Source organism: Macaca thibetana, chromosome 1 (assembly GCF_024542745.1).
Source record: "Macaca thibetana thibetana isolate TM-01 chromosome 1, ASM2454274v1, whole genome shotgun sequence".
In the NCBI taxonomy this organism is placed as follows: Eukaryota; Metazoa; Chordata; class Mammalia; order Primates; family Cercopithecidae; genus Macaca; species Macaca thibetana.
Genome location: NC_065578.1, coordinates 137,606,866 through 137,622,028, shown reverse-complemented (window position 1 = coordinate 137,622,028; position 15,163 = coordinate 137,606,866). Strand labels below are relative to the sequence as shown.

Here is a 15,163-nt window from a genome sequence, read left to right as displayed (position 1 = left end):
GTTACTGTTTGTAACAGAGAAATGTGGCAATGTCACTGATACAGTATCCTATAAATGATGAAAATCAGATCAGGAGACTCTGTAATAGGAGCTACATGTCAGTCTTGCCTTCAATATTGAGTTTTGGTTAAAACACATTTCACTTAATGTCACATTTTAATTTTCACAATTAGCCACAGACTATTTAAAAACACAGGACTAAAAGACAAATCGGTGTTATTATATACACAATACAATCAAGTTTAAACTTAGCAACGTGGTAATTATATTGTTTGCACACAGTTAAATTAAAGGTAATAATGGGGGGAAATCTGCTTTTTAACACATTATTTTACAACTTTAAAGATTCACCTTCACTTAGGTCAAATCAATACTTTCTCTGCAATTGGGTAAAGTATCCATTATTCTGCGTATGGACCTCAACATATTAAGCAGAAAGGTATACAACACTGGGTGGGTTTTCAAAATGAGCTAAAGAGAGTTCTAATAACACAAATATCAATAATCACTCATGGCTAGTTCAAAAGATAGCCCAGAAAAACCCCCAGGAGGAGGCAGAAAAATGAGGAGAAAAAGTTACTGATTACATACTTAATCTGCAGTGTTTAATTGTGGGATCTCGGAGAGAGAGGAGGAATTTACGAACAGCCACACAATAGGTTCACTACTGTAACTGTGACCTCTGGAACAATCCTAAAATATAACTTTAAGTGACTAACAAATACATTAGCCTTTTCTTTTCTTTCCTTTTTTTTTTTTTAAAGAAATTTGCAACACGTACTTCTTTGCCTAAACCAGAAAGTACATACATTTTAAAATAATTCTCTTCATAGGTTAAAAAAAACAGTATCATTAGTATTGAGGAGTCACATTAAAAATTCTGAGTCACATAAAGTACATACACAGAGCTGAACACTTTATGTAAAATTGGAGCAATACTGTATATCATTTAATAACTATCTCTCATAAAATAATCTGGCTAGCAAGGTACACATGAGTCAGAAAGGTATATATGAGGTTTCTTTTCAAAGCTCAAGTAATTAAAGATAACTCTTTGGAACTTGGGTTTTTAAAACAGAAAGTTTCAGAAACAAATGGAAATAAAAAGAATTTAGACAAGGATATGTATCTATCTGTGTATACACAGATAGATATGTATCCTTAGGTATATATCTTATTATCTCTAATTTGGGGTGGCTAAGTGACATACCTGGTTTGTCCATGCAAACAATACAAATATGTGCACATATGTGCATGAGAGTGAGAGTGAAAGAAAACAATCAATAAGCCTAAATTCACTCTTAAGTCACAGATCTCTAACCTACTGAATAAAGGAGGCTGTCAATCAGAAATCAACCTATTAAAGTAATAGCTTACATCTGCCTCACAACATGCATATCTAAAATTAATTCAAGTTAAGCAAAAGTTCCCTTTGCTAAGGCACATTTACATTCCTCAAAACATATTAAGATGGACATAAATTTTTTCTTTAAACTCTAAATCAAAAATTTGCTCCCAAACAAAATAACTAAAAACAAAAATGTACAAACAAAAACCCCTCTCATTTGTGTTGGAAAAGGTGGACGAGAATAGTTTTAAGAACCTAATTCTAACTAATTCTAATCCTCACTAACAAGCCAACTCAGAGCTGACCAAATCACCTACATGAACCACAACAAATATCACAACATAAAAACAATAGCTTGCTATATATCCCAAATGTCACAAACCAGACTATGGCCTAAAAAAACAAAAGTTATGGAAATGCGCAAGTAGCATGTACCACAGCTTGAAAAAGTAATGTAAACATAATGTTGCTTACCACAGAAAATACATCGCAAATTAGTGCTGTCCTGGGTAGCAGTAACCTTGCTCTGGGCTGCAACAGACACCTTGGTGTTAGAAGCTTCGAAGGACAACGGGGCCATCTGAAGAACTTCACATAAACTAAAAGGTGCTTTGAAATGTTCAAAATGTATTTATACATACGTCCTATCTAGATCCTCATCCTGGAAGCTCTGTAATTTAATAAAAACGCATCCTCTTTAACATAGGCTCTTAAAAAAAATTTATGCAATCTTTTTTTTGTGGAAAAACCCTATAAGCAGCCATAGATCAAATGATGCACGTACAACTTAGTTATTTCCTAAGTTATATGGTTAAAGAGCACAACCAGCATTTTAGGGTTATATATTTTTTAAGTCAATGAAGATAAGGTAGGGGAAGTCAAGATCTATGGCCATTAGTGTTAATTTCACAAGATCTATCCTCTCATTTAGGAGAACTGAATCCGAAAAAAATTTAGGCTTGGAAGTGCTTAAGATTAACTCATTCCTACTAGTTGGAAAAAGACCAAAGCCATTATAAACGGCCCACTGCAATAAAGAGTTTTATATTCATTGATACAAAATAAGAGTATCTTTGGTTTGCTAAAAATCAGCTATTCATTTTTTACCAAGCCACAATTTACTATTTTTTTCTCAATATATATACATACTTGACAAAATGTCTTATTAAAAAAGTATGGCCGGATCAAACAGCCATTTATTTAGGCTATTTACATTAAATTTTAGCTTAAGTGTCAATGAAGTATATTCTTTTTAGGAGAAAAAACTCAATGAGAAGGTGATAATCTATGAAAAGGGCAAGGATTTATCTGAAATCAAAGTGACACTCAAAATTGGGATGAGAAAAACAAAACTTTTTTTTAACTATTACTTTAGTGACATCCAAAACTTTACATAAATAATTTTCTGTAAAATCTTAAAGAAATTCTTTTCAGCATGAGCAAGATTTTCTTTTTCCATTGGTATTCACCAAGAAACAATTAGTGGTTAAAATGCACTGGGGCTTAAGAAAGCCCACATAAAGGCAAACAAGACAGTGCTTTAGATCTCCTCTAAGACTGTATTATTTAAAACATACAACTCGTGCTAACTAAAAGTTTTAGAAAAATCAGAACCAAACCAATATAATTTAAATAACACACATCTAAAAATTGTAATGTCTTAAATAAGATAATTTTTCATCATTTTTAGAAATTAGATTTAACATAATCCAATTAAGTCTTGCTTTGAAAATATGACATATACTGTATATTTTTTTTGCAAACACAAAATAAGATTGATAAATGTCACCTTTGCTAAGTACTTCCAACCACCCAATCTATTATTAAAGTTGCATGCACAATATTTATTTACAGTAATGACATAAGATATAGAAAGACCACAGGCGTACATATAAAATGTCTACCAAGCTAATGAGATCATTCCACAGGAGATAAACAATTTAGAATATTTTCAATCACTATATTTTAAGTTTAAACTGTTTTTTAAAGATCTGTCTTACCAATGTTTGCAAATGGCTACTTCTATAAAACCTTTATTAAAGAAACATGCCTAGTCTTCAGGTTTTACCCTTCAGTTCCTTTATTCCATATTTAAAGAGGAAAAAAAGCCCCATAAGGACAATTTTAAAAACTTACAAGAAAAACCTGAGAAATTATCTCTTCTTTGACAGCAAAGAAGCTGCCACATCCCATTACCAATCATGTTGGCAAAAAGTCATCTGACAAGTGTCAGAATGCAGGTAAATCATTATTGTTGCGTAAGACAAAATATTTCCAACCAAGAATTCCCAGTCTTTCTCACAGTTTAAACTATTAACATTCTTGCACTTCGTTATCTTTAAGCATCTTCTTTCCAGACTTTAACTTCATACTATCATGTAAAATATTGATCTAAATTCTGGTAGGTTGCTTAAATTCTACTGCAGTTTGCATTTCCTGAAGATACTAAATTATTCATTCCATTATATGCATAAGCCTAACAGAACTTCCTGCTTAATACTGATGCCATTAACTCTTCATTCAGTCAGGGGAGCAGAGCAGAATAAGGGAAAGAACACTTATTGTCCAGGTTGAGTAAATTCAGTAATACGATGTTTCCAACATAGTTTTTAACACTAGCACTGATGTTACATAGACCTTATATTTTACCTATGAAAGGACATTTCTCTTTAAGTTAGCCATATTAACTTTTTTTTTTTTTTTTTTTTTTTTTTGCATGGCTGTCCCTTTATCGCTAATGCAGTTTTCAAACAGCCATCCTTCAGGCTTACCCCTGACTTTAACATACTTTACCATTAGGTGTTTTGTATGAGCCGGGAAATGCAGAAATGGTTGGGTGAGTACCAGTAGTGGAAAATGACAGGCTGTTTAGATTTGATTGGCATGACTGTATTTTGTTACTATATATAATTACTATAGTAAACTCTGCATTCATGATTTTTACAACCAGCAGTTTCTCCTATTAGCAATTAGTCCCAAGGCAATTGGTAATGGGGATATGACCCATCCTAGCATTGTTTCTTACGATTAACTGAGATAATGTTTGCTTAAAGACTGGCTTGAATCTGACTTGCATTCTCTGGAAGGCTGGTCAGTTGAGTGGGTGAGTGAGCACAACATCAGCATCTAAATTAGTGGTGTTCACACTTCAGACCATCAATAATGCCCCCAGGTATTTCTCACATGATTACAAAGTTCTATGCAATACATTTTTTAGACAGTGAAAGCAAATGTGTTTATGTTTGCTCAAAGGTATCTAGAATAGAAGGGAGGCAGATACTGCTGTGGTACAGTTGCTGCATTAAAAAAAAAAGTTACCACATTGCAGGGCACTGTGCTAGGAGGCATAAGGATTACCAACAGTAAATTTTATTCAAAGCAATGCATTTTTAAAGTGGCATTTTGAAACATTTTCAAAAATATTATTTCAAGTTTTAAAATTTGATAAACTTTTATATATATCAGGAAATGGAGTGCATATATGGCTATACATGAAAATGTACCATCATAAACATCTTCCCCCCCCCCTTTTTTTTTTAAACTCAACCTTAAGGCAAAACTGTATATATGATTGGGTTTTTTCCCATTCTTTATTTCTTGTAATCCTCTCTCAAATTATGACTCAAATGCATTTTATTCCCTTCTAAGCCAATATGAAAATGACTGCTAACAGTTGATAACTTGCTGACAAATTATTCATCTGCACTGGCAATAGCCTTAATATGTTCCTCAGTCCACCATGTTTCGTAAGCCATTTATTTTTAGTTGTGAAATGAATGGCCCTGCCTCTAGCTAAAGACACTTGAAGAGGCAACAAGAAGTTGAGGGGCCTATCATTTACCAATCCTGTCATATCCTAATGCCTCCAAAGGCAAGAGTAACCTGTGTCCTCAGGTTCACTGCTCTGCTTCCTCTTCCTGAACACAGATCAAGACTTGCCCATCAAATGCCCTCCTACCATTTGTTACTAAGGGCATTATTAAGCATATGCTCAGAAAAACCACCACATTCTGGTAGAATGCTACTTTAACACAATTAGCTTCTATCAGTGTTTGTTGACTCTTTAATCAGTGCTCTTATCTATTCACTTACACAAACCAGAAATCCACTACCTTTTCTTTTACTCCTATTTAACCAATTTTCAAGTCCTGTTAATGCAACCTCGTAATTTCTCTCTCCAAATTATCTCCATTGCCACTGTTCTTGTTTGACGATCCCTTGCTTAGTCATGTTCAGGGTGGGGCAACTTGTATCCCAGAAGCTTAACATACATCAGTTGGGGCAGGGAAGAAAATAGTAGCACTTCATTAATTTTTCTCATCCATTTTACTGTTTTTGAAAGTCTTATAATGTACTCAACATGTCAACAACAAAGCACATACATATAAATGATAAACACACATTTACCAGGGGATAAGCTCAAAAACTGAGAGACCACCGACCTAGACAATTACATTAGCATCATCTAATTAAGTTGCCCATTCCAATCTTGGTATCTGTCCCCCTCCCCACAGCAGCCAGTGATGCTTTAATAATTAACCAGATCAAATCATTGCTTAGTAAAAACTCTTCAACTGCTGCCCACTGCTCTTAAGATAAATACCAAAATCCAGTGCTTGTCCCCCATGTGATTGCCACATATCTCATTCAATTCCTACTCTATTGCTCTCTAGGCTCTAGGTACACTGTCTCTCAATTTCTCAAACATGCTGTATCACCTTTCTTCTGCAGAGCCTTTCTGACATATGCTGTGCCTTCTACTTCTGATATTCTTTTCTTGGTCAACTGGTATGCCTCTTTTTGTACCAACTAGAACTTTCTGGCAGTCAACACTCAGAGTTACTATTAGCCCTCAGAAAACTAAAATAATTAGTTCTTCTTTCACTAGGAATCTCACTTCCTACTTCAGGTTTTACTGTACATGTTTTTTTCTGATTAGCCACTTCAAGAGATTTGAAAGGAGAGAAGCATAAATATAAAATTAGATAATATCCAATTTCCTAAGAAATATGAGGAATCTGTCTAAAGACGCTCAGGAGAAAAATTTTAGAATGATATTAAAATTATGCAAAAAGCTTCAAACTTATATTTGGGTACAAAAGAAAGAGGGTTTGTTTTGGTTTCTTTCACTCTGGATGCGAGTGGGCAACAGAGAGAAAATAAACCTGGAATAGCCTAAAAGGCTGAAGTTTCAGGGGAAAATGATAAAGGCGCCCAATTCCATAGGTAAAGGTGGGGACATTCAAGGTAAGAGAATACCTCACATCATTTTAAGGAAACATAATTTCACTCTCTTATCCACATGTAAAAAACTGAATCTCCTTTAACCAAGATAGGGGTTTTTATTCTTTAAAAGTATTTTAAAAGACTTTCAAAGACCATGTCTGTTTTCTCCCACTTTTATAGGAGAAAAAAAGAATTAAGAGAAATACCAAGGCACGAGGTTTCTGATAACTAAACTAACATACTTAGGGGTGGGAAAAAATGAAGGCAGTGGAGGTAGGGCAATTTTGGGCAAGAAAACTGAGCCTGGACCAAGAGAATAAACCTCAGACATTTCCACAATTTGGTCAAGAATTCATCCCTGTTTACATTCAATCTGGTACTGAAAATGCTACACAATTCTCCTTTACATAATTTACCAAGTTTTAAAATGTTTATTAAAAAGAAAACAACTAAAGAATCTGAGGAAGGCTTCTTGCTTTGATTTTAATCACTTTAAAAATTCTTAAGATTTAGCCGTTACTTTTCACTATACACCACACTCACACAATTAAAATGAGCCAATAACTAAAACTAAGAAAGCATGCCTAGATACATGAATACATGCTTTTTAACTAAGATTTGCTTTTCAAAATGCCATGCATGATAAATGCTACAAGATGTATGAGTCCTGAAAACAGTACACTAATTGAAAGCCAGTCACAAAAAAACTCACATATTTTATGATTCCATTTATATCAAACATCCAGAGCTGGCGAATCTTCAGTGACAGAAATTATATTAGTAGTTGCCAGATGCTGGGAGGTATGGAGGAATTGGGGGTAAAGGGACAATGACTTAAGGGTAGAGGGTTTCTTTCTGCTGTGATTAAAAACGTTCTAAAATTGGCCAGGCACAGTGGCTCAGGCCTATAATCCCAGTACTTTGGGAGGCCAACGTGTGCAGATCACGAGGTCAGGAGATCGAGAGCATCCTGGCTAACATGGTGAAACCCCATCTCCACTAAAAATACAAAAAGTAGCCAGGTGTGGTGGCGGGCACCTGTAGTCCCAGCTACTGGAGGCTGAGGCAGGAGAATTGCTTGAACCCGGGAGCCAGAGGTTGCAGTGAGCCAAGATAGCGCCACTGCACTCCAGCCTGGGCGACAGAGTGAGACTCTGTCTCAGAAAAACACAAAATGTTCTAAAATTGTGGCAAAGGTTGCACAACCCTGTGAATATACTAAAACCACTGAATGGTACCCTTTAAATGGGTAAACCGTATGGTATGTGAAGTAAAGCTCAATAAAGCTGTTACGGAAAATAACAAGTGCCATGCTGTGCATCTGTTCTTCATCTCACAATTGTTTATAACACAAAGTTTAAAAATATCCCAATGCCTACTGCTTTTTCCATTTTGAAAAATATTAAGAGGTGATTGGTGGAATTTTCGGTATTTTTATTTTCTTCTTCATGCTTTTCTATACTGCTTAAATTTTTATAAATAGCACATGACTTTATCATCAGAAAAAAAGAACTTATTCTCATTTGAAAAACAAAATGCTATGGAAATTACAGTTCTGTTAACAAGAGTGGTTCTAGATGGACGGAGCTCTAACTGGCTCTACTTTGTTTTTTGTTTTGTTTTGAGGCAGGGTCTTACTTCAATTGCCCAGACTGAAGTGAAGTGGTGAGTTCCAGTGCAGTGGAACCTCAAACTCCCAGGCTTAAATGACCCTCCCACCTCAATCTCTTGAGTAGTTGGGACTATAGGTGCATGCCACCACAACCAGCTAATTTTTTAATTTTTTTGAAGAGACAAGGCCTCACTATGTTGCCCAAGCTGGTCTTAAAATCTTGGCCTCAAGTGATCCTTTCACCTTGGCCTCCCGAACTGCTGGGATTACAGGCATGAGTCACTGCGCCTGGCCTAGCTCTAGTTTCTAACAAGAGAACTGGACATAAAGAATGAAGTGACTCTATGAATAACGCCAACATGACCCCAAATGTTTAGAAAGACTGCAAAGCCAGGACCTGAATACCCTTTCCAAACACCAGAGCTGGTTGAGAGAAGGCATACAGTGGCTGTTCTGCCACAACACTACTTTCCAGGAGGAATTAAACCCAAAGGCATTTTTTAGGTCATGACTCTCTCAGTACATATCCATTCACGATGGTTCATCAAAAACCAGGACTGTCCTAGTTAAACAAAGACAGCTGTCTCCTTTTCCATGGAATCATATTGCCCTTGCCCTTCTCTATCTCTCTGCACAATAATTTCTGGTATTTCAACAAGCTGCTTACCAAGAAGCAATCTCTATCTAAAACAACACAGGACAGCTAATATTTAAATGACAAAATTGTCCACATTTACTTTTTGAAATTCAAAAATATGTAAAATTCTATTAAAATAGTTTGGTTGAATACATAAAAATCAAATAAACTGGGTTTGTCTCACATGGGATTTACTAAATAGAATTAAAGATGGCCAGGAGCAGTGGCTCATGTCTGTAATCCTAACACTTTGGGAGACTGAGGCAGGACATTGAGGCCAGGAGTTCAAGCGCAGCCTGAGCAACGTAGCGAGGCCTCATCTCTACAAAAAAATTAAAAATTAGCTGGGTGCAGTGGCATGCACCTGTAGTCCCAGCTACTTAGGAGGTTGAGGCAGAAGGATCCTTTAAGCCCAGGAATTCGAGGTTACAGTGAGTTATGATCGCACCACTGCACTCCAGATTGGGCAACAAAGCAAGACTCTCTCTTAAAAAAAAAATATTCTGTACTTCATTCAAGATTGACAGGAAGCCATGGCAGGGTTATCAGAGCATACTACAATAGTTCTGCAAAAACTCACTCTACCATCTTCCTAGCAATATAAGGCCAATTAAATTAGTTACCTGCAAAAGAGACTGGAAAGGCTTGAGGAAAACTTTAAATCAATAGGAAACCAGAGACTATTTCTGAATAAGAAAAAGTAATTCTCTGTTACAATATTACCACAGCAAAGAGCAGGATAGTGTTTGCAAAATAAACTCCTTCATAAAAAATGTATTTCTTCCTACATGAATGACAATGTCATAACCAAATACTCTTGAAATTTTCCAGAAAACAGAAGTCATTTGTTTCTCATGTGAATCATTTCAGAAATTACAAAAGCTCACAGAAATATCAGGTCTACCTTGTAAGAATTATTTTTGGTACCTTTACATGAGTAGCATTCTATATTTGTTTCCTAACTACCATTCTGCACCATTCATAGTACTTACACTGCCTTGTGGATATTTTTGACCATGACTTATCCTCTCTACACAATTAACAGCCCCATTAAGACCAAAACTTTTCAATTATTTGTTTCTCTCATATCACGTAACATAGTACCTTAACAGGAGTACAAATAATTCCAGTTAACTATAGCATTTCTTCTCTTAGATTAGAACAGCATCCACTTCTTAGAAATTCATGTATTAATGAAATAATGCCACAATATTTTTCATATATGAAATACCAACTGACTTCAAAGATACTGCTATTTAACACCATCTTCAAAAGTCTCCTTAGAATTTTTCTACCTTGCCTAGATTATGAAAGCAGGAATGCCCAATGTTAACTGAGAGGCAATGCCCCAAAATATGTACATGGGCAGCCTGACAGGGCACTATCACGCTTCCAAATGCAGAAAAGCACAGCCAAGATTAAGCTGTAAAAATCGTGGAACAGGTTTGGCTGCTGCTGTGTGTTGTGAATGGTCTCATCAGACTGGAAGTGGTTCCTGCAATTCATCTCTTATCATCAATGGAAAACAAGACAGACTATTAAAGCCTCTCTTTATTTTTGTTTTAGGAGGAAAATGTTCCACACAGAGGTATCAAAATTTTTGACTATTTAACATCCAGCAAATGCTTCTTCAATTTATGAGCAATAAAGGATAAAAATTCATGAATAAAGATAAAGTAATTACATGCAAATTACTATCCTCATGTAGGAAAGCATGCAAATAACCAGAGATGACATCCTCAGGTCATTGTAGCACCACTGAATAAAGATCAAGCCTATTGTAAAATAAGCCTGGAAGAACTGAAGTCACTAGCTGGACATGCATCAGACAATAGATTATAAGGTGCCTAATTGCCAGAGACACAAGGATGCAAAGAAAAGGGAATGAAAGGCAGACAGAATATAGTGTCTGTATGACAACAAACTCCAGGCTAAAATAACTTTCTATAAGACATGAAACCCATATTTATCACAGAAATAGTATCTGCCTCTTTTTAGCCATTTAATCATTCCCACCTTGAAGCAGGACACGGTATCTTAAGTTCCACAGCGTAAGACTAAATGCTGTGCTCATGAAAAATGAGGCTTCAGGTATGATTACGCTAAAGCAGCTTTCCCAGACAGTTAGTGAACAAGAACTTAAAGGTCACAGAAGTTAATATATTAAAATGTATTTATTATAATTTAGTATAAACAATTTACAAATCCACATATATGAATATGTAATTCATATATAATTATGAAAAATCACCAAAAAATCACAAAAATAAAAATCACAAATGTACTAAGAGCTAGAAACAGCTAGTAACAACAGTTAGTGCTATTAAATAGATGGTGGTTACAAAGCTAATTGCTGGGCAATTTTTACATATTAAGCATCAAAAAGGCCATCAGACCTACATTTTCCCTTTCGTTGACAGATGATGAGAGCAATTAGGAATAATTTTTGCCACTTCTGTGACTTGTAAAGTCCCACTTCTGGCCAGCCCTCCATGATGTCTTCGTGGGGGAGGAGAGAAGATGAAATACAGAAAGGAAAAAGACAGGAAGAAAGACTTCTCTGTTACAGTCAAAGCTAGGCATGTCCACCGACACTGAAGGGACAAAAAATATGGAATAGTCAAGCCCATCTGACAGACAACCTCTAAGATTTCTTTGCTTTGCTAGGCTGTTTGGAAAAGATAAAAAGACTATAAAAATTCCATTCTTAGTCAATAGCTGTCCCTGCTAAGTTGTGACAGTAGTTTTCAAAGGTCTTATTCCTAGGATCCACTTATACTCCTAACAATTATTAAAGACACTAAAGAGCTTTTGCTTATGTGGGTTGTATCTATCATTATTTACTACATTAAATAACTAAATTACATGTTTCAACTTTTAGGAATTCAGTTTTAAAATAACTAAAAAGCAGTTACATAAAAAAATAACATTTTAATGAAAAATAACTATTTCCCAGAACAAAAAATATTAAGTGATTAGAATGCCATGGTTTTACAAATCTCTTTAGCATTTAATACTAAATATTAAATAATAATCCAGACAGCTAGATTTTTTCATTTGCTTTTGTATTCAGTATGCTGTGGCATGCTGTTCTGGCTGAAGTACAATGAAGAAGATCTCTTGAAAGGGTCCAGAGGGGGACCCTCAAGAGTTGCCATGGACCACACTTTTTGAATCCCTGAGTTAGAGGTTTAAATTCAAGATTCCCAATTTTACACCTGATTTAACCCAAAGGAATTTAAAACATGGAGAACCACCAAGAACTAAATAATCTAGGCCTTATTAGTTCTAATGATTAGGACATCTGTAAACTGTCTTTTTTTTTTTTTTTTTTAAAGACACAGGGCCTCACTGTAGCCCAGGCTGGAGTGCAGTGGCACAATCATAGCTCGCTGTAACCTCAAACTCCCAGGCTCAAGTGATCCTCCTGCCTCAGCCTCCCAAGAAGCTAGGGCTATAAGTGTACGCCATCATGCCCACCTATTTTTATTTATTTATTTATTTTTTTGATGGAGTCTCGCTCTGTCACCCAGGCTGGAGTGCAGTGGCGTAATCTTGGCTCACTGCAAGCTCTGCCTCCTGGGTTCACCCATTCTCCTACCTCAGCCTCCCAAGTAGCTGGGACCACCACGCCCGGCCACCACACCCGGCTAATTTTTTTTATTTTTTTATTTTTTTATTTTTTAGTAGAGACGGAGTTTCACCATGTTAGCCAGGATGGTCTCGATCTTCTGACCTCATGATCCACCCGCCTCGGCTTCCCAAAGTGCTGGGATTACAGGAGTGAGACACTGCACCCAGCCATAATTTTTAATATATATATATATTTAAAGACAGGATCTCACTGTGTTGCCCAGGTTGGTCTGAAACTCCTGGCCTCAAGAGATCTTTCCAAAAACACTGAGGTTACAGGCCTGAGCCACCATGCCTGACCCTAGTGAGAAGAGAATCAGCCTGGCCTGAGGTCTGTAAACTTTAAGAGGATAAGCTACTATCAAATATTCACTCAAACTTTCCTTTTAGTGACTATGAATTATTAGATATAATTTCAAGCATTAATCAACACAAATATTAGAAGATAAAGCTATAGTCATTTTCTGGTCCCAATTCCAACCCAGAACTTCAAGGTTGTTCTTGTATGTAAATGCAGGATCAGAAAACAGAAGCATAAGGGGAGGGCAACGAAAGAGAACAGAAGAGAAACAGCCTTCCAAGAGAGTCTGGCCCTAACACATCCACGGTAGGTAAAGAATACCTAAATACAGTCCTTGGGAGAACTGATATTAGTTACTTAAACAATTTTCCTTAGAGTTTAACTGTTTCACAACCCTGGTTGAGAAAGGCTAAGGAAGGGGCTGAAAATTGAGGCTTTGAGGTGTAACAGGTAGGCTACAGGATCTGGAGGCCTAATTCAGTAGCTCCCAACCTTTCAACAGCTAGAAACCCTTTTATACTGTAATTAACCCCCTTGAACTCAATATTTTGAGTGAATCTGCCCAAATAAAGTATATTTACCATTAATCTTAAGAAATTAATGAAGTTTCTTTTGTCACATTGTGAACTATTTAAAGCCAGAATTGTGTCTATGTACCTTTCTTTCTAAAACCCGGACTAAGGCTCACAGAAAAACTCAAGCTGAATTACATTTTCATTTTTACCTGTTTCTCCCAAAGTACTGATTTTCTTCATATAGTAGAAATAATTTTAGGTGTCACACACATTACATTCAAACATACATGATACTCTCCTGGAGGCCTCTTTTTTTTTTTTTTTTAAGATGGACTCTCGCTCTGCCGCCCAGGCTAGAGTGCAGTGGCACGATCTCGGCTCACTGTAACCTCCACCTCCTGGGTTCAAGTGATTCTCCTGCCTCAGCCTCCTGAGTAGCTGGGATTACAGGCATTCACCACCATGCCCAGCTAATTTTCTTATTTTTAGTAGAGACAGGGTTTCACCATGTTGGTCAGGCTGGTCTCGAACTCCTGACCTCATGATCCAACCGCCTCAGCCTCCCAAAATGCTGGGATTACAGACGTGAGCCATTGCACCTGGCCGAGACCTCTATTATTAACATGTGAGAATGGGTGGCCAGAATTCTTTCTTAATGAAAAAGTTACGAAGTACAATCAGAACCACATTGGTTTTCTGTTTAAATTCACCTCATTCTACCATTGTTTGAATTTTCTTCTCTATTTCTGCCTCTACTCAGGAACTGAATGCTTAACTTACAGCCTTCAGCAGCTCCCTTTTCAAACCACAGCTAGCTTTCTGGAGTACAGCTTTGCTCACATTATCACTCTTGCTTGACAACTTACACTGAATCTCTATCACCCAAAGGCCCTCCTTGATCACCTACCTTTCTGAATTTATTCCCACCAGGCCAAATAATTCCCTGTTCTACAAACACAGCTTATTCTTCCCACTCTTTGTACATGTATGCTATTCCTCAGGCCTGATATGGCTTTCCCCTTTGTCTTCCCATGCCTACAGTATGCCCAACTTTCAAAATCCAAACCTGAAAGTCAGCTCGTCACTAACATGTTCCCAGCTGCTCCAGTGAAAAGAAGGCTCATCCCCTTCACACACCCAATACAGTATGTTATCTGTCCTCAGACTGGGTTTCTCTTGTATGTTACGGTTGTGTCTTATCTCCCCTGTGAGAGGAGAAAGAAGATCCATGAGGACAAGACTTGTGTCTAGTTTGCCCTGGTATACAGATGCACTCAAATGATGGATGAATTAATTTTTCTATAGGAAAAAAAAAAAAACACCCAAAAGATATGTCTTTACTGGACAGTTAAGACAAAGCAGATGTTGGAGAAAATTTGTAAGTCTACCTTTTTTTTCCCCCTCTAAGTTAATCCACATAGAATTTTCATTTTTTTTTTTTGGACATTAGCATTCAAAATAACATTTTATAGTTCAATACTATGCCATTGCCTTGTTTAATTCCCATGATACCCTGACATAAATATTCTCATGATTCACATTTTATAAATTAGGAAATAGCTTTAGAGAAGGCAACCTGCCACCGGAGGAAGAGACAGAACTAGAGTCTTTTGACTCTAAACTCAAGTTCTTTCTACTAAATCACAATAAAGTAACATTTTACTTAAAAACACAAAACTAAATGTAAATTCAAGTTTTCTCTTTCCTAATTTCTCATTCTAACTAACTTCCCTCAAAGGCATTTTTAAAAATGCTTCAAAGAAGGATTGAATTGAAGGCCAAACTCAATAAAAAGAAATGGCCTAAAGGCTCAAAAACCCAATCCTCTTTGTGCCTCCCTAGAGGTATGGACAACCTGGGGAAATCCCATCTCTCCAGGTCAATCCTCCTA

At 36.4% G+C, this 15,163-nt stretch overlaps 1 protein-coding gene across 13 annotated transcripts in view; it reads right to left on the bottom strand.

The window, feature by feature from the left end:
* Positions 1-15,163, bottom strand: part of LOC126937073 (protein enabled homolog) — a 156,951-nt gene that overhangs the window by 38,798 nt on the left and 102,990 nt on the right. For 6 of the 13 annotated variants that reach the window (XM_050760324.1, XM_050760315.1, XM_050760341.1 and 3 more), the window contains exon 4: positions 1,823-1,879. The exons of the other annotated variants lie outside the window; for them this stretch is intronic. In XM_050760324.1, coding sequence (XP_050616281.1) covers positions 1,823-1,879 — 57 coding nt within the window. The remainder of the gene's footprint in view (positions 1-1,822; positions 1,880-15,163) is intronic. 13 annotated transcript variants of the gene reach the window in all.